Genomic DNA, 20,769 nt, shown 5'->3' with positions numbered 1-20,769 from the left:
CAGTATACAAGCAGTTTACAGGTGCGTGCAAACTGTCAGTTGCACCTCAGCATAATCCATCCTTGGGCCAGGATAAAAGATCACACATGACCTAGACTGGCTCTTAATAGAGATACAATAGCTCTCAAGACAAAGCTGTATTCCAAAGAAATCCAACATTCCTAAAATTACTTCACATATCAGAATCTGAAGATTATTGAGGACATCAGAGGAGACACAGCTCTGGAACAAAGATTAAAAATTCACTACTCAAGAAGACCAGACCCTTCTTATCCATTCTTCTGATGACAAAATTGTAAAGATAATTTCCCAGAAGATTAACTGGGTCCATAATCTGTATTACTGACCAGAATGGCTATTTCGCTGACAAAGAAATCCACAGGCAAATAATAGTCTGTCTCTGAGAGACCATAAAGAGCCTCCACTTTCAACAGCTCTTTCAAAATCATCTAGGACTGGGAAGAACTTCGGGAACTCATCTCAGTACAAAGGTCTTAAGATTTATGGTTTTCATGCAGCCTTGGTAATAAAAACCAGTCAGGTTCCTTTGCATGGCTCTAGCTTGATGCCCTCCATGAAAGGTATGGAAGAAAAAGCAAACTCTGGTAACAGTGGTACTTCTTTTGGGTCCTCCTGATTCTCAAGGATGGGACACTGTCACTGGAACTGCACTTTACTGGCACTTCTGGATGATTCAAGGCGTAACACTGACTGCTGGAACACAACAGACCTCCTCCTGACAAATCTGAAGGTGATCCATCCAGCAAATCCTTTCAGTTCAAAGGCAAAGAAACTCCCTGCCTCATCTGGGTACTCAGAGCAAGTGAGGCTACACTTTGCCTAATTAGAATCCACAGCCTTTTGAACGGAGGATACGGAAATGCAAGGTGCTCAAGCCATGATCATGCTGACAACAAGTACCAAGGTGTACGCACCCTGGTGAGAGCAGATTCCTGCAGCATATTGGATGCCCATCAAAAACTGAACAGTTTAACACTGACCACAGGCAGTGTTACCATGAAAACCCTAGCTCCAAAACACTGGATCTAATTCACAGAAAAAATAAATTAGCTCAAAAGCAAACAGTGTCATAATGCTGGACATTTCCCCCCTCCTCAGAGCTGATACATTTGCCAAGTAAAAAATCCAGCAGATGGTTTTTATGTGGTGGGTAACGTTTTAAAAATACTACAAAATAAGAATGCTTTTGCAGAGTTATGACAGCTGCGTGTGAAGTGAGCTCTCAGTATTATAAAATAATCACAATTTTTTCTGTTCTAGATATAAAAACCCACCTACCAATCTCTGCTACAACAGGCAGATATTTTTACTCTCTTTTCCACAGAAAAACTGTTAAGTTGGCAGATTGACTGCTAAAGCAAATCAGATCTATTCCAATCAAGTTACACAGGACTTGAGAAAAAGACTCATATGAACTGAATATGAGCCATTTTATGCAACATCTTTGTTTGAACTGGGTCCCAACTAGGGAAGATAACCTTTATTTGCTTTTTATTCAGAGATGAAGACATGTAAGTAGCTTTGAATGAAATGAGAACAAAATCTCAAATGCTCAAAACTTCATAATGCCAAGTAAGACTTGGATATTTCTTCCTTTGTCTGTAAGAGAGTATCTAGGAATATGGGTATGCCAATACTCCATCTTGACATCTCTCCTATAGATTATGAGCTGCAAATTTGATATATGCCCTTTCACAACTATATCCATAGCAGAATTCTCCACTCCTGAGAAGTTTAAAAGATCAAAAGCTAGAAGAAGAAAACACAAGCTTTTTAAAGTGAATTCTACAATAAATGCAGCAAGAAACTAAAACCATTGTTGTCTGCAGACATAATTAACTTGATATGCACCCTTCAACGGCAGCTGTCACTCAGATTGACAAGTTAGCAGATTTACTCAATCTGGTTATGTGTGGTTTCTTGATTTTGGTTGCAACTCAGAAGGTTACTGTGCACCCAACAGTATTCAAAAGAAGCCATGCCATGTCCTAGTAGAAAACAGAGCTCTGACAACTTAGGGCACTCTGTGGCTTAGTATTCTGGTGTTAACTAGGTAGCTCAGTGATGCTAAAGGTGGTACTTATAAATGTTCCACTGATCTTCTATAGCCACAACTCTTGTATGAAAAAATCTTTCTGGAAATGAGTGGGTATATGTGTAACATTTTGGGTGCGATGTTCTGGAAAGTAAGAGATAAGTGATGCATTTTGACTTTTCACATAAACTATTAATAAATGCAAGAAGGAAAACATTTTATGGCATTAAATATGTTCACCAAGCTGCTGTAACCGGGTATTTCTATGGTTTAATATGCTATAGCAAGTGCTGTAAACAACTGTTCTATTTGCTTACTGAAAGCAGGAATCTTAAATCTGAGGCTGTTGTTACTAAAGCCTGATTTTGGAAAAGAGGCCTGAAACAGCCTGATAATAAACTTATTTAGTCTGACTTGAGAAATGCTATGGAAATCCACATCTGACCTCCACAGTTTCTAAAAATAGTCAACTTTTTTTCGGCTGAGGAAATTTCCTCCATTTAAAATCTTGCTTACCTGATAGAAACCACTCTTTAATATTTCATATCTTTGCTGCACATAGGCAAAGAACGGATAAAGAGTGGGAAGTCAATTCTGTGCTTTCAGCCTTATAAGCTAGGGCATTTTTTATTCATCAATTCAATTGCCTGACTTCATCTTCAAAGAACTTTTTCCCCAGTTGCCACACTAAGTAGCCTGTGGGTAAATACTGAAAGGTCAACAGTTGCTTCTCTTGCTACAAACACATACCAAGGAGAGTTATGTGTATTTGCACAACTGACCTTCAGTCACCAAGACATCTCAAGGCATGGAAGGAACATGAAGGAAGTGGATGAACTATCATTTATTTTGCCTTTCAGTGGCATGATAAATTTCAGTGGCTGCTTGCCCTCTATCAGAGTACTAGATTTTGTGTAGGGGAGACAAAATATTATTTAAGTGAAAAAGTGCTATCATATCTTTTTACTGAAGACCAAAACATACTGTGAATTTGATTTTTGGCAACATCTCTAATTTGTTTTTGAAAGAAATCCTGATCATCTTCCAAAATTTAGACAGAACCTCGCTATGAGCTTCCAAGATTTATTGCTTTCTTTGTATAATTGCTACAAAATGATTAGCAAGATACACATGGCAATACAAACAATACAGTCTGTATTTTCTTCCTTTTGATTGGCACCACAACCAGGTCTTGCAAATACTAAGCTCGAGAACACAGCCAAGTTGTCTCTAGTGTAATAGTTTAGTGAGTGCAGTATATTTCATACAAAGTAAGACATTTGGTGCACATAAGATCTCTTCAGAGTTCTGTAAAATTGTACCTGTAGAGAAACAGAAAAGCAGGAGCAGCATGCTACTACTGAAAACCACTAACAAAAAATGCAACTATTACTGAAGTGGAAGGGGCATGGCAGAAAAAAGTTAAATGCCTGACAAGAATTTACAAGATTTAACACTTGCAACTAAGAAAACTACAACCTTTGTTCTTCTGCAACCTTTTCCGAAAGAGTCCAACTAAAAATCTGCTTCTGAATAACTGTGAAACTAAACACACAATACTATTTTTCAACAAAAAGATGATACCACACTTACCAACTGGACTGGTACCAGCTCCATTTGGCACTGCGAGGTCAGTTGTCCCCATCATTCCACCTAACAACAACAAAAAGAGCATTAAATTAAACTGATGCTGTGTTGTATCATTGTGTACTTCAAAGCTTAAGCCTTTAAAAAAGAGAAAATGCAGCAATACTATTAAGAACTTGTTACTTGGGGGTTATTTGCTTGTGTTTGTTTTATTTTGTTTTTTTTAATAAGCATAGAATGGTTTGGGTTGGAAGGGACCTTAAAGCTCATCCAGTTCCAACCCCTTCCACTAGACCAGGCTGCTCCAAGCCCCATCCAACATGGCTTTGAACACTGCCAGGGATAAGGCAGCCACAACTTCTCCAGGCAACCTGTACTAATGCCTCACCACTATCATAGCAAAGGATTTCTTCCTAACGTCTACTCTCAATCTCCCCTCTGCCAGTTTAAAGCCACTCCCCCTTTTCTTGTCAGTGCATGCCTTTGTCAAACGTGCCTCTCCAGCTTTCTTGTCAGCCCTTTTAGGCACTGGGAGCTGCTCTAAGGTCTCCCCAGAGCCTTCTCTTCTCCAGGCTGAACAAGCCCAGCTCTCTCAGCCTGGCTCCAGAGCAGACATGCTCTGGCCCTCAGAACATCTTCGTGGCCTCCTCTGGACCCATTCCAACAGATCCATGTCCAACAAGAGTGTATAAAAGGAAAGGACAACAGTGCTGAACTCTCACCTGCATTGCCAGTACTTGGTGGTCTCTGAGGGGCCCCAGGTGATACGTTCCGATGCAGGGTGGTCTGAGGTGGGGAGAGCATGGTTGTGTCTGTTAATGATGAACTGGCAGCCAGTGATGGGGATACAAGGGAACTCCCTGGGTTACTGTAGGTTAAAGTGTTGGGATTGGACACTGGAACTGTAACCGACATCGAGAAGCTCTGAGCAGGCAAGCCAGGCTGAAGGAAAGAAGACAAGGAACACACACAGAACAACAACGTTAGTATAACTAGTTCTGCAGCGATAGCACATTATAAAAACACACATTAAAGTTTGCCAAGAATTACTCAGGTTTAAAAAAAATAGTTAATTATGTTAGTTTTTAAACTGTATTAAGCATGTAATTTTAAAACATCCATTTGTTGTAGAGCACAGTGTTAAACTCCTAGACATCATATAAATACAGTTCCAAAATAATTACTCATACACTGCTACAGTAATCAAAGTTCAAATGCAAAAAAAATTGGAAATTCATATGAATTCACAAGCTCAGAAATACCACAAATTCGCCAGTTAATTTGGATTATTACAAAGCAATGACAAGTTACAACACATGTCTACAAATCACTGAAGTGCTGTACCTTCAAAATGTAAGCATAAACATGCACAGTATAAAATAAAGTCAATTACACACAAAAAGAAAAAGTTAGTAATAACATTTTCTATTCATAACCATGCCAAGATACTGCTACTAATCCCTAAAACTTTCTTTTTCAACAGACTAAAAGAAGTAAACAGATCTTTAGAAAATCATTAAGGTCAGTAGTTTAAATTTAAGCATTTTCATTGTCATTATTGTGACTGTATTGCACAACCCCCTGCTTGAATAACCCCTCCATCTTTCTTTTTTGCAAATCTCATTTTTTCAAAAATTCAAAGTTTTCCAGCGTTATTTACAAGGCAACTATTTTTCTCAAGTATATATGTTTGTTATTCAACAGCTACTTGAATCAAAAGCTTAGATGCCTGCCCATCTATGGTACTCATTTGGTTATGACTAACTTGTTCGGCCTTTGTCTCATTCCTATCCTTTGACAGTGATGAGTTTCTGAAACAAAAGGGACTGTTTTCTTTCACAACTCTCATAATTACTGGAAACAAAACAGGTACAATTTAAGAGCAAAACTTAAGTGGCATTTATTGACAGAATATAGAGATAATAGTTCTGATTTAGAGGTCAAATGCGGATGACAAACATTCATGACCTAGCAAGCATACTTAAAGAGAAGCACTGCTGTCATGTGCAGCTGAAAATTTACTTGGAATGAGACTTCTGTACAATGATTTTGATAGAAATAAAACAATTACTAATTAAAAGAACAGAATGCATTTTCTACAAGAAGCAAAATCTCTTACTGGTGACAGTCAATGACAGCATCCCTCCTGAAGCATTCTAAGAATAATTATCAATTTTTGGCACCAACAAAAGGAAAAAGCAATAGAGCATAGTGACATAATGCTAGCAAATCATTCACAGTATCTAACTAATGACAAGCTGCACTGGCATTTTGTTTTCATGGGAAAATGCTTCGAGAAACTATTCAGTATCTACCAAAAAGAAGGTTGTTTTTCAAACAGCACACTGCCAAGCAATCCAACCTAAATTTGAAATACCTGAATTGCTTAAAACAATGCCAGAAGCTAACAGTTGGAACATTCTTTCTGTAGGTGTCTCAATACAGAACTAATAAAAGACAGCTTCCCCCCACACCTTACAACAAAGGCTGCCTCTGCCCATCTATGGTACTCATTTGGTTATGACTGAATTCTTCATGCTTTGCCTCATTCCTATCCTTTGACAGTAATGACTGCACTAGAACAAAAGAAACCCGTTTTTTGTAAAGACCCATAAGTACTGGAAACAGAACCAAAACAGGCCCAATTTAAGCTATAAATACAGAACCACAGAATAATGTTGCCTTCTTTATTTACATTGATGTCCACACAGACAATTTAAACTGCTCATGAAGACCACAGAAAATCAAGTGAGAGCAGTTTAGCTGTAACATACTGAGAGATGAGGCCTGAAGATGTCTCAGCAAAGAAAAGCTGGACATCAAAAGCTTCAAAACAAAGATATTGGTTTCATTCAAGTATAAAAGAACTTGCTGTAAGAAGTGATGCTGGGTATTGAGACTGCCAATTTGCTGACAGTCCCAGAGATGGCCTTATTTCTCTCAACAATGAAATAATTTCTAGTACCAGCCAGTCATTTGGGGACACACTACTCCAAGTGCCCCAGGGTCTATGCTGATTAACCTACTCAGTCCACTTACTTTAATTGCTACAAGATTTGCAATGTTAAAAAATTCAAAGGCTGTGGCAGAGCCCTGTATTAGTTTTCTTACAAAATACTTCCCCTGTAATACTCCATACTAATTGGGTTTTGTAGATGGAAACTAAGTGTCATTACATACACCTCCGTGAGACAAATGCAAAATTTACACTGCTGTTACTCTCAAGCTTCTTGAGTTCTGGAGCCAAGTGACTTACTACTGCAAATGGGTTGGAACCCAGGGCAAAGTTTTCCAAGATCTTTCAATGGCCAAGGCAATATCTGTTAGAATGTCAACAGGAATAAGACACCTGTCTTTTAAGGCTCCCATTATCTTTAAACGTCTAAAATGCCTTTCTTCATCCAGTCTTCAACAAAATAAATCCCACCGGTTTGATGGCCAAATTAATGCAATTCTATCTGCCTGTTTGTAGCATACTGTAAAACCTTGATCAACAGATAAAGAGCTACAAGATGTAAATAAACTATCCTACATCCCACGACAAAATCTATCTTTATAAGAATATTTTGGGTAGGATTAGCAAAGCAGCTAAGCTCCTGAAATTGAGAAATGTTACCTCATGTTCACAAGGTATGGAAAACTGTGAGTGGAAAAGAGAAGCTATAGATAAATCTTCTTAGTAAGATAAAACGCATTTTAACAAGTATCAGCATCTCATTTTGCCTCAAAAAACATATACTCCACTCTCAAACCGCTACATCCTCTTGTCTTTGCAGTGGTTTTCAGTGGTAAGCAAACACCATGAAAATTCTCATGCATGTAATAGAAGCACAAACCATACTTTAGTACTCACTGCGATTTTATGATTCCGCATCATATTATCAAACTCTTCATTAATTTTTTTATATTTTTCTTCTGTATGTGGCGTGAGCACATATGAAGTGTCAGGGTCCGGGCTGTCGCACCCTCTGTGTTCCTTCTTGTTCAGAGCCTAAATAATGAAGTTAATAAAAAGGATCAACAAATAAAAAGTAGAGATAAAATAAAAGTACTTACAGGGCCTCGCTTGAAAATAAAATCACTATCTTCATTTAGTTTGCTGAATCTGTCCTCCGATAGTGGACTGTGCTCAAAGTAATCGTCAGCATCAGGGCTCTCACAACCATTAAGGCCTTTCTTTCTTAAGGTCTGAAATACAATTGGAAAATTCACATACAAATCATCCTAACTTGCCAAGAAGTTTTGTATACTACTGAATCATTCAGAGCCACTGAAACTACATGAAACTTTGACAGACAAAACTCACTGTTCAACAGACAGACTTAGGCTTTCAAAACAGTGGCATAGTACACGAAGAGAAAAGGTTCATTCAGAGGCTCTCCCAGGTGCCATAACATGGGTAACTTTTAACCTACACCCACTTTGTCTCTCCAGCATTCCATGCAAAACTGCTTTTAGATACTGGCTGTTAGGGTGATGTTGACTGACATGCAAGGAACATTCGAGCCTGTGGCAAAAGAGTTAATGCCATCACCATGAATTAAAAGCCAGTTTACTGGATTTTTAAAATACTGATTTTAGTATCCCAATACCCAAATTTTAAAGAGCAAAGAGTTAAGTTCCGAGAAACACAGTGGCTAAAATCTGCAATCAAATTCAACAACTGCAGTACATTCACATATGTAACACTTGTTATAAAAGCAGGACTTTCCTGTATTTCTGTCATCCTGCATGATAACAAGAACTGCAAAAACAGTATAAAAAGAAATTACATAATCCCTCTCTACAATGACTTAGTTTGCCAAATATAATTTTTTTTCAGACTCCTTTAGCCTAACTGGATGCAACTGCTTTTTTGAGCTATTTCCTGTTTTCTGATGGAGAGCTCGCATCAACAACCCCTGGAAAAAAAACAAACTTGCCTACGATCGAGGCATTACAAATAAGCTACCGAAGTTTAGTGGTGGACTTGGCAGCATTTGGTTAACGGGCAGACTCAATGATCTTCATGGGTTTTCCCAACTGAAGTGATTCTATGTGACAGTAAAGGTCTCATCACCAGATTTTAAAGGATATTTGTATTCTTTGTTGTTTTTCTTTTTCACCCTATTACACAATCAGAAATCTTTCTTTGCAACTTCTCACATATGACAATACAATATAGAAAACATTCCCCATGGAAAAATATTTAACGTTTTTAAAAGTTTCACAAGGAAATCAGTATCTATTTTTTAACAGGCATACATTAGAGTACATAAAGCAGCAGTAGGACTATGCAGGTATGAGGGGGGTTCTGTGTTTTTTTTTTTTTTGTGAGAAATTATCTATGAATTTTACAGTAAAACCCCTGAAGATTTAAAATCTGAAAGCCAGTATCTCGGCACCATAAAAAAGTGCATTTCTTTTCCTACAGCAAATATGTTTCCATAACAGACTGTATTTCTGATTAAAAACCCCCACGGTTTTAGTTTAGACTACAGTATTCATGGGCATTTCTTCTTCAAGTGCTATCTCCTAGTTTTTAGCGCAGTTAGAAGTACACAAGGCTTTCTCACTCTACACATATATACAAGATAATTCCTATTTCTACTTCAGTTTTCAAGCAGCACTTGAAAATTCAAGTTACGCCATCTGAAATCCTTGAATATCACGGGTCACCATAAGCTGAAATTCCTTCTCAAGTTTCTTGGCTTGCTCTGCGGATCCCACACAGTATCTGGAACTCCCACAAAAATGCAATCACTAAATCAGCATATGGGGAAAACAGGTGTAGGTTCCTCCAGCACCTGTCACAGCCCCCATCCCGCTCCTCTACCCAATCAGCTGGACACGTATATGGATGTGGCCATACAAGGGCCGGCTCTTCGGGCTCTCAAGGTCGGAGCTTGTTATCCCTCTCACAGCCCTTCCTAACAAGTCAGCCTGCCAGTCTTCCACACTTTGATATCAGCAGGGAAAATGTTAACACTGCATAATCTGGATTACACTTAACCCCTGCAACCCACAGAACTCTCTAAATAAAAACCAAATGTGTCTTTACATGGTGCTCAGCATCAACATACGTATGCAGGGCATGATTAGAAGCTTAGTTTAGGTAATGTTAACAGAGATCTTGCAAGAAATACACATTACTAATATCTAGTTCACCTCCTTTGACAAACATGTTAAAGCAATGTTAAGTACTGCAGCATAGGGTTTCACTAGTGCTTCTTTCAATACTCAAGTGAAAGCTTTTAAGTCTAATGTCGCTAATTCATCCTCCTAGATCTGCCTGAAAATTATGCTCAAAGTTCCAATATAAAGGAAGAGATGTAGTTAAATATAAAAATGCCTCCTTCTTCATAGCTGATTTTTTTTTATGGTAACAATGGGGTTAACTCTGCTTTGACTCATGAGGAAGGAAAATGCCTCAGTATCTCCTGCTTAGATTCTGGAAACCGTCACTCCAGACGGGGTTCCTGTCATTGTGGAAGGATTTAAGCCACAGTTCACTGTTAGAGATAGTAAGTCTGGGTCCGATAGCCAAAGCTCTGTCTCCTTATCACTAAAACACGAACTGCCACTTTGAGGACCTAACCATAAAAAGACTGCCAACTTTATCATTGCCCAGTAACATAACAGTGAACCATTCCTGCTCTGCGGCTCATAGGAACAAGCGGAATGCTGTAATCTGTTCACACGGCCAGGCGCAGCCTACGCGAGACAGCGCAGCCTCAGCTTTCTCAGAGCCTGCCGAGTGAAACATGATAAAGGGCCCCGGCTCAAGGGAAAAGAGGGAAGGAGGTGACTACTGGGAATTGCTCCGTAGGGACACGGGAAAGCCAAACTCCATAAACAAGCGCTGACTCCACCCTTGAGAACCTCCGCAGCTAAAATCTGTTATTTCTCCAATTCGTGTAAATAACTGCCCCTCGCACTGAGCTATTTCCAAGATTTGACCATGGAGATTGTAATTTTATTAACTCCACTGGTTTAGAGAAAAACCTGCCAGGTCGTGAGACCAACTAATATTCGTGTAACATGAAGAGAGTTTTATACCTCTGCTGTGACACACAAGTTTGTTTAGAATAAAATCAGAGGTTGTGCAGTTGAGGCTAATAAACACAAAATGTAAGTTTTCTTACTACAATGAGAAGGAAAAAGAATAATGAATTTCAAATTTTGCTACTGGATGCTCACTGCAATTAACTTCTGGTGTTAGGTCTCATTTTCCAGATCATCAAAAGGATGGGCAGCCTTTTGAGTTAGTATTTTATTACTTTCCACTTCCTCCAAGACTTAGCCAAAATGACTGGAAATTGTTTCAACACATTTGCCAACACACACTGCACTGTGTCTTCAGTGAGTGATATGGAGCATCATTGATGTGATACTGGACAAACAAACTGATGAGAGAAAAGTCCTGATTTTTGTCAGAAAATAATGCAAGGTATTTATGAGAAACCAAAAAATCTTTTTATGAAAGAACAACGCAAACACAACAATGCAGTCGGGCATCCTATAAAGTCACTAAACAAGTGTTTCAGACAGCTGGGGTTGTCTTGACCATGCAGAACAGCCCAGAAGTTTTAAACTGCTTTTGTTCCACTGTGTAAAATGTGAGTAATATATTTTAATACTTATTTTTAATGGTAGAGGTTAAAAAACACTGTATGACAACAGCTGGACTGGGTATTACAGGCTTAAGTACTACATTCAGGCACATGGCAGAGCCCCAGTATGTTCCTGAACTTCCCCATACATGTGCAAGGTACATTTTAATGCACTGCAAAACAACTAATTAACTTCTCTCACAATTCAACATAAATTTGACTGAAACAGATAATACAGATATCAAAGAGTACAAAAATACAATAGTTATTTATTGTATGATCCATGAGGAAGCAAAAACGATACTCAACCATCACAGTGTAATTATTTTAGCATAAGCTTCCTCCCACAAAATCCAACTGAGAAACATGAAATGCAGGAGCTTTACGCCTGCTGAGTCTCCACAGCATGAAATCAAGTCGCCACCTTCTCCAAGGCTTGTTCCAGCCCAGCTGTACACAGCTTCTCTCTCACAGACTTACACTGGCTCAATACACCAGTCAGCAGCAGCTCTGGAAACCAGGAACTTTGAACTAATAAACACAGATTACTGCTACCAGAGACGAAGTTAAATGACAACCCCCAACTGTTCTCCTCCCCATGAAAGATCCTGTTTTTCACATCCAACTTGGGAAGGATGTTGCCAATGGTGAAAAGAGCACAATCAGCATGTTTTGTGCTCCAATCCAGAGAGGGTGGTTAAAAAGCCAAGATTTCTGATATTAGTGATCTGGGCTCCTTACCAGCTCTGGCAAAACTGTAGAGAACTTGATTATGTTCATTGTCACCTCAGGAAGTAACATTTTTCTGCCTTGAAACAAAAAAGTAGGATGACCTCATATATAAAAAGTGTAATGAGGTGCAAAAAAGTGTCAGTTCATTCAAAACATTGTCAGTGTTGGGTTTCTTGTAACATTACACAAAAAGGAAATGGTTGCTGCTATCAATGCAACTGTGTATCATGTTAACAGCTCTATTTTTGCACTTAACTATTGGAGCCGGCCAAACAGGATTTTTGTTGGTGTTTCACCCCAAATCATGAGGGAAAACATATCTAAAACTTGACTAAGATTGAAATGAAAAGTGATTTCCCTTGCCTTGGAAAAGGCAAACCTTTCACTTAAGACCTGGGGCTAGTTTTGATTCTGCTGTTGCATTCAGAGCACAGAAAAGCTGTGAAACAGCATGAATTTGTAGTAAATACCTTTCATAAAATGGTAATTTAGAAAAGTCAGTATTCCTCAGGCCTGAAATAATGGAAAGGCTCCACTAGTACTGCCAAATATTACTGCTGCTCAGCAGGCACATACACCCTGGTTATCAAAAGGATAGCCAATTAAACAGTTTTCTGGTCCTCGAGAGCTGGCACACAACAGTGGAGAGGGACACTGCTGCCACTTGCACCGAATTCCAAGGACTTCTCCCCACAAGTGCTCATACAGCTCTCTGCAGGAAGGACGGGACTGTCATCCATCACGGATAAGGTCACTGTGGTGATAAAATGTAAAAAGCAGTACCATCAGCCCAGGCTGCAACAGTGCCTCACCTACTAGTGCTCAGGAGCAAAGGAAAATAATCCCTAAAATAAGAGATAAGGATAACCAGGAGCTATTTAGTCATACTGTAGCCTCCAGGATCAATCTCATATTCCATCTCTAAAGATGATCCATGCTTTAAGGTTATTTCTCCCTGCTTTAAGGGAACTGCTGCAATCTCCGTGGGAGCAGTTTGACAAGCTGACTGACAGTAACAACTTGCTGCCACAGAAAGTGCAGGATCCTGGGGACCACCCTTATGCCTGCTCTGATGTTTGCTCCAGCCTGCAATAAGTCATTTTTTCTTCATTAAAGGGACAGAAAATTCTCCTTGGCCGTTCTTTAACTTATTTTTGCTGGGTTTGTTTTCCGTTGCAGCAGGAACAAGGTGGTTTTCCAAAGGATTGGGCTGAGCACCACAGATAGAAAGCAGGCAGAAGGAATGGCCTGTCCTTTCCGGCAGCAGCAAGCCATTGCCTCAACCACTGCTGATAATTGCATCCTACTTAAAAAGCCACACCTTCTTTCCAATACTCACAAAATTAAGGACAAATACAGTAGTCACAGCGCCAGACTCCCACCCAGTTTTCATATTTATTATGTGACACCAGTGAGAGAAAACAGGACATATCCCTTTAATGTAGTTTAGCTCCCTTCCCACAGCAGAGACACTTCAGCTGGCAAGAACAACGTGCTTCACTACAGGCTTCACATACAGCAAAAAGTCATGCTGAAAGCACGACAACTGCTTTATTATTTGCTTCCTAAAACCAGGCTGGATTTTTCTTCTTTTATAGCACAAAATATTCACTTTTATCACCCTAAACAATACTAAGGTGTATCATCCTCTGCGTAAGTAATTTCTCCCCTATTATGTACAAAGCACATTCAGACATCCAATGAGTACTCTTAGTCACTCAAAGCTATTTATAGTTTTTAAACTTCCTGCAGGTCAGTTTGGCTTCAGAAGTATCTTCGTCTCTGTTTCTTTGAAGTCAGACCTTGACCCTGCAGTGACAGCTGTATGAATTTCACCACTGTCTAAAACACAAGCAGGGTTGAATCTGAATTGCAGCATATCCATCGAAAGTGAACAGACAGAGAAAACCCATGTAATTTAAGTCAGTAATCATGTTCTGTGTTTGAAGCCCATCTCTAGGCTTCCATTTCTTTTTTCATAGTCAGATGTTACTGGATTATTTGATGTGATGTTTACAAATTTTGTAAGTTTTCCTCAGGGTCTCTTAATATTCTCAACTTCAACCACCGAAGCATCTGCAAATTTCATTATGAAGCTGTTATTCTTTTCCTTTGAGTCTGGAGGCTACCTAAGTGTAGCCCTAATACCATCTCTTTCAGTATGCCCAACACATTTTCAGTTACATTTTGCTATACTATCAGCTAGAATTTCACATTCTAATTATAGCCACAAACAGATACACCCCAAACTAGCCCAGTAAAGCAGAGTGGTGCCCAGCTTTCAAAACTTCAGAGAATGCATAGGAGGTCAAATCAGATGATGACAGACATTTCCACAAGCTAAGAAACTTGGAGAGTTTAACTCCTTAAGAAGCAAGGCTTCAACCAACCTTTGCAGTAGGCTCCCCAACCAACGTACACTAAATTAAACATGAAAAATTGACATACTCTACCTTGCTTAAATAACCTGCCATACTTGTGCTCATTTAGTAGCAGTATTTCTAAAGTAAATAATTGATGCTATGTAAAAATATCTAGACTTCAATTCTGAGTACAATACTTTCACGCAATTTGCTACAATGAGTCTATTTCTTCACCAAATATTACAGTATATTCAGGGAAAACGGAGGTTTAGGATTGATTACTTATTCCAGGGTTTTACAAACAAAAACCATATATGCCTAGCACTAGACCATAAAATACGAGGAAGAGCCCTTTAAGCAATGCTCTATGCTCAGTTTTAGACAAAGGTATTCATCATTTACAGATGAAAAATGTTCAGGATTTGAAATTTTATCAGTGTCCCTGTTATATACCACTCTAAGAAAAGAGACTGTCTTGTTTCAAATGCTGGAGCACTTCCAGTATCTGGCAAATTTTAACATGTATCCCTGCCTTGCCAAACATGAAAGCTAGCTGTCAAATTCCTCCAAGATATGATAAAGATGGCACTCAGGCTTCAAACTCGCATTTATATAAAATAACACATACAAAAGGTTTTTAGACATGATATGGTATGAAGCTTAAATTCTAGCTTGAAGCATCGTTGCTGTGAAACATTATTTTAATTAAACCACAAGCACTTCTTAAAGAATAACAATTTTGTGGGCTTTAACATCCACTCTTCACCCCCAGAACATTACACAACACACTAGAAGGCATAGGAAGGGAAGCTGCTTACTTGCAGCTGTCATTTTTGAGGAGTATCTCTAAACTGTGGACTTTATAATATAGTTGCTGACCTACAAGCAAGCTGGATTGCTCATTCCTAAATGAACTGCTCAAGACATAAAACAATTAGTAATCCATTAGCACTGATAATACTGTTTCCACAGTGGAAGCTAAGCCAAGCTCTCAAAGTCTGATATTTGATGCATTTGTCTTTGTTTCACTTTCTATACAATTTACTAGACTATTAAGTTTTGTATCACTGAGCAGGATTTCTTTTTACTTGCTTTACAGAAAATAACCATCAATTAGACTTTTCTATTTAAAAGCACTATATTGCCAGTTTAACTCGATCTCATTCAATCTTTTTATTAAAAAAAGTAGATCAACGTTCATCTTCAGGAAGCAGAAACTATTCCTTAGCATGTACATTAAATACATTTTATAGTCCTTTCAGGGAAAGCAGTCTGCAACGAACACAATGGTTAAACAAAGCATGTTTTACTGTAACCATCTAGGTTAAAGCATTCAGAGTCATTCTGCGGTACATAAATGGGTTTTTTGACCCTTATGGTGATAAAATAGATATGTAGATACATCTCCTCCCATATATACTTCTTCACATACTTGCAATGGTTAAAATATAAATCAGCAACAGCAGTAGCCGACTGAATGCCTCCTTTCAGCAACGGTATATTGCAGATAAGCCATATGGAACATGAAAAGTTTCCAAGAGTAGCAACCCATCTGCATAATACCCTTCATAATCTTTTAGAAGTTCTTTAGTAAAAATATTATCTCCTACTCATAGTTTGCCAAGGAAAATTTTCTAAACTCTAATTACAATTCAGTGATATAAAAAGAAAGGGTTTCTTGTGTTCTACCTGTCTATGCGGTATTGCCGTTTCAAACGCTTCTTGTTCTGGATTTCTCCTTACGACTTGAAAATTGGAAAGGATAACAGAAACTATTTCAAAGCCTTGGTACTCAAGATAATGTAGTGTTATCAAAACAGTAATTACAACACAAATAGCAACTATTCCCAAAGAAAATGTTTAGTGGATTCTGAGGATTTATGTAATTGTTAAAATACTGTTCCCACATAAGATGATGGGAACCAGCCCCACTAATGCCTACCAGAACAAGTCTCAATTACCTTTAATATCAGTATGGAACTGTCATTTTGTTTCTGCTAAATGGTGTCCAACTGTACAGACAGCATAGGCAAGCACATGCATGTGCTCTGAATGCACGTGAGGTGAGCACACACACATGCAAGCATTACCCCCGTTCAGAACATTACTACAGAATATTTACAGAAAATAAACAAACCCCTCAAAAATAAGCAAGCAGAGGAATACAACTGAAAGGAGGCACTTGAAAACACCAAGCTAAGTATCTACAACAGAAAGCAGAGAGCCTCTCCAGAAATAAAGAAGTAGGGTACAAGCAGATACATCTTTATTTCTACTGAATCAAAATAATTAGGATGTAGGACTTCAAGACACGAAGCTGTAATAAGTATGTCACAACGCTTATCTGGAATACTGAACTTCTCAGTTACATGTTGAAGGAATATACTGAATACGTTTTTCCCTGCATAACCTTCATTTCGAGTGAATTATTCAAAAGCCAAAGCACCTCTCTGAAGACTGTCTTTAGCTAACCCAAGAAGGGGATGGGAAATCAAAGGTGGAACCTAGAGAGGTAGAGAGAAAAGACTGTACAGAAAGCAGGGAGAGTGAAATATGAGTAAGCTTTACTCTATCATGTGTAATTCATGTCAGCATTGGATAAAGACTGGCTCTGCCACGCTTGGTTTTCTTTCTTTTTAACAAGTCACTATACTCAGCAAGTACCAAATTCTAAGTTAACGTAGAAAAAAGAGTAGGGCTTTAAATGTCTTCAGTTTGTTAGATAGAAGGGCTTTAATCTAAAAAAATCTTCACAATATTCCCAATTAATTTGGGACTTTTAGATTAAAAGTCACTTCCTATTAACCAAGAAATAATTCCATTAAACCGTAATATTAAAATGCACATTACTCAATCTTAACTAAACTAGCATTCCATAGTCTATATTGTAAATTGCAGACATTAAGGTCCCACATGAAATGTAATATCAGTGTTGTGACATTCATAAGATGTAGTAACTATCACTGGTAAATAACAGAAAGACATTAACACTGCCTGTGTATTTGTTTGTAAGTAGTATGAAGAACAAGAATGGTCTGTACCACAAGAATTACCAGCGTAGTATGTAAACTACTGACTTTATTCTGGTGATAGAACGGTTACTATGCAAAACACACCAGGTGAAAGCATTAACATGACATCCTTTGTTCAGGTGAGTGTTGAGAATGTTACAGCCTACTTGTGGTAAAACACTGGCAATGAACAAACCACAACCTCCATCATATGATGAGGAGTATCTCATCACACCCACACACAGGTTACATGACTGGGAGGTTTTATGACAGTATGAAGATCTGGGCCGTTTTTCCTTGGGGATTCCAGACCTGAAGCACCACCAGTTTCCAGTCCAAACATTCAGATTATTTAAGATTATAAAGCGAAGTTTTAGACACTTCTCAACCGAAGCACAGCATGTACAGGCTGAGATCCAAAAGGCGCTTAGGAGTGAAGCATCCTACAGGTAACACACTCTCTCCTTTTTGACAGTTCATGCTAAAACACTGGTTGATTAACAGCAACGATCAAAATCTAGCACTTCTGCTTGTCCTTTCTGCAAGGAGGTAAATCCTTGGCAGATTGGCAGAGTTGACAGTTGAAGACGCTACCAAGCCCATGAGCTTGAAAGTCAAAAGCTGAGGTTACGTTAACTCTTCACAAAAATGAAGAGTATCATCATGAAGAACAGTTATTTATCTTACTGTAGTTCCAGGAGATGCATTGTTCTGGGGTCTGTTCTTACCATCCACAGCTTGCGTAAAGTCACTCACTCTTGATTAACAGACGCCATGGTCCTCGCTTCGGAAATGCAAAGTAAAAATATACTCTTCTAACTGTCAATGCAGAATTTCAAAAGCACCAAATTCTGCAGGAACATGAGGGCTGCAGAATAACTTGAGACCAGCACAGCTTGAAGAACTTGTTAACACAAGTAAATAATCATGTCTTTGTGTGACTGCCTGCATGAACTCCAGGCATTAACAACCAGTGAGCTGTTACAGATTTTCTTGGAGTCAATTTTTTGATCCTACTTAAAGAAGCCTACCCAGACCCGGATCTTTGATATGCATTTCCAAAGCAGTGGGTGAGAGAACCGACTTCGTGTGTCTGCCCCAGAATATTCAAGAATAAAAACATTCTCCAAATACACTGCCGAATCGGTTGGAAAAACATCACTTGCACAGCTTGGAAATAAATACAGGGCTTCAGATCAGAGGAAAAGCACTTTTTATGTAGCTGACCAGCAGCACCTATTTAAATAAATACTAAAAAGTCTCCAAAGTAAATGAGATATCTGTTATTCACCAAGAATACATGCTATATGCAATGTTTTAAAAATAGCTGCATAAGTTTTGATTCTTTGCAATGTGTTATCCAAGTCTGTACTACAAACACACGTATAAACATGGAGCCTTAATCCTCCATGGGAAGGAAGAGGTGAAGGATGAAGGAATTGCTCCAACAAACCCTCACGGATCACAGAATCCCAGATGCAAGATAGATCTTTAAAGGATCTCTCAAAACACTTAATTGCTCCACTCGAAAGTGCATCTTTTATTCTACAAATGTCCAGGACATGACACATTTCATTTTCTGCAGTTCAAAGTTGGTATTTTAATAAAGATTTGTACAGAAGGGTGGAGTAAATATGGTACTATCTGCTAATTTGCAATATATATCAAAGTCAAGGGTAGTTTTCATAGGAAACACATGAGGAACACTTGCAATAGCCATACCCTAAAAGAAAAAAAAATGACAAAGATTCCACCAAACGGCAGGTTTTACATTGTAAGGCCTCCTTCAACAGCGCAACAGCATATGTTTTCTATGGTAAACAGCAAAAGCAATGAGTTCCCTTTATTCAAGCCTTACCCACGGTACATGGGTACAGTGAAAACAAGTTTTGCTTTTACTGCTGTGGGCTGCTGAGTATTATTATTTATTCCAATTATACCAAGCTTGTGCACACTGCAAGGGAAAGGACAAAAAAAAAAAAAACCCACACAAACTAGAGGTACTTATCGTTATGTAATTAAAATCCAAAATATTCATTATATTCATTAGCATTGTTAGCTACTTGTACCTCCAATGGGTGGTATGTCTGGAGTTCAGTGAGACACTTAAGTTCTTGCATAATCCAAATGGAAATATTAACAACTCACATAAGCACTAGAAACCGAGCGAAGAACTTCTAAATAGTACTATTTTCTGTTTAGATACAGCGTATGCTCTAGGCTTACAGAAAGGCTCATACCATGACTGACAGGCCAGGATGCTGAACAGTCATGCTCACAGTCTGTCACAGTCAGAACTCTTCTAAGAACTAAAGCACACCTCTGAGAACTTCACAGATTATGAGTAGCTTGAGGCTAACACACACAGGTAGTGATAGAAAATAAATCAAGCCAGGCTTTTAAATTGTTTTAAAGAAGACTGTTATCTGTGCTCAGAAAGACTGCTACCTAAATGCTCCAACAAGCACTGCTCCTGGTCTGCTTAGAACTTGCTCCTTCCAGACTATGACTTGTTAGTAACAATTACTCTACTACATCTATTAAGCTACATCTATTTATTGTTATTTTGGGTTCCATGTCCAATTCAGGAAAAAAATTAACAGTGTTTGATGGAGGCAGAAAGCAGAAGAAGGGAGAAAGTTTAGTGTATTAGTTAACATTTTCTCAGCAGGTAACTAAGAACATGGTGGAAGGAGGGAAGAATCCTGGTCTATTAACAGGATTTAGAACACTGGCCAAGTATCCAGCTCATAGGAAAATTAACCATTTCATTAACACAACCAAGTCAAAACACTGGTAGTTTGAAATGAAGACAGGCCCTCTACTAGTATTTGACATTGACTTAAGATTCTGGTCCTCACAGCAGCATAGTCTCCTGAAGAGCCATCTGATTCCATTTGAGATTCTACTGAAGTACAGCCAAGTAAGCTCTTGTTCATCAGTTAAATGATTAGCTTTTTCTGTTAATTTATTAGAAAAGAAAATCAGGAGAGTACCACAGCAAATATTTCACAGCTCTAAGATAATCTGACATGTAGAACTGTCATAGGACTGTCAGAACAGCAAGCAATCTGAACCACATAAAATCACTAGTGGTAGTACAATAACTAAGCACCACCATTAGCAAGAGACTTCAGAAACTTATGTAAGATGGATTCTAGACAAATTTTAAGATATGTGTGTATATATGTATGTGTGTATATACACACACATACATATATACACATGCATATATATACATAGACACATACACACATGCATATATATATATATATGATTTAATTAGTGACTAAAGCTGGAATTCATCAAAATTCAGGATGCCAGTGCAGGATGGTACGATTAAAACACCAGCACTGTTTTAAGAGGTAAATCTAGTATTCTTAACCCTAAACCCCTAAATTTAATCACTGGCTCAGACACAAAGGAAG

The 20,769-nt window shown here is 38.4% G+C and overlaps 1 protein-coding gene across 9 annotated transcripts in view; it reads right to left on the bottom strand.

Moving 5' to 3' along the window:
• MEF2A (myocyte enhancer factor 2A) overlaps positions 1–20,769 on the bottom strand; it is an 87,424-nt gene that overhangs the window by 18,090 nt on the left and 48,565 nt on the right. For 4 of the 9 annotated variants that reach the window (XM_057409733.1, XM_057409739.1, XM_057409736.1 and 1 more), the window contains exons 4-6: positions 7,485–7,634; positions 4,366–4,585; positions 3,650–3,709 (exon numbers count right to left, since the gene is read on the bottom strand). In XM_057409733.1, the coding sequence (XP_057265716.1) occupies positions 3,650–3,709; positions 4,366–4,585; positions 7,485–7,634 (430 nt within the window). Of the gene's footprint in view, positions 1–3,649; positions 3,710–4,365; positions 4,586–7,484; positions 7,635–7,699; positions 7,832–20,769 lie in introns of all 9 variants that reach the window. The other 5 variants (XM_057409738.1, XM_057409742.1, XM_057409737.1 and 2 more) reach the window with 3 other exon arrangements.

Source organism: Pezoporus wallicus, unplaced genomic scaffold (assembly GCF_028554395.1).
Source record: "Pezoporus wallicus isolate ANWC-B61680 ecotype Strahan unplaced genomic scaffold, APGP_CSIRO_Pwel_v1 contig_13643, whole genome shotgun sequence".
In the NCBI taxonomy this organism is placed as follows: domain Eukaryota; kingdom Metazoa; phylum Chordata; class Aves; order Psittaciformes; family Psittacidae; genus Pezoporus; species Pezoporus wallicus.
The sequence above is the reverse complement of the archived record's forward strand: the minus strand, read 5'-3'. Positions and strand labels throughout refer to the sequence as shown.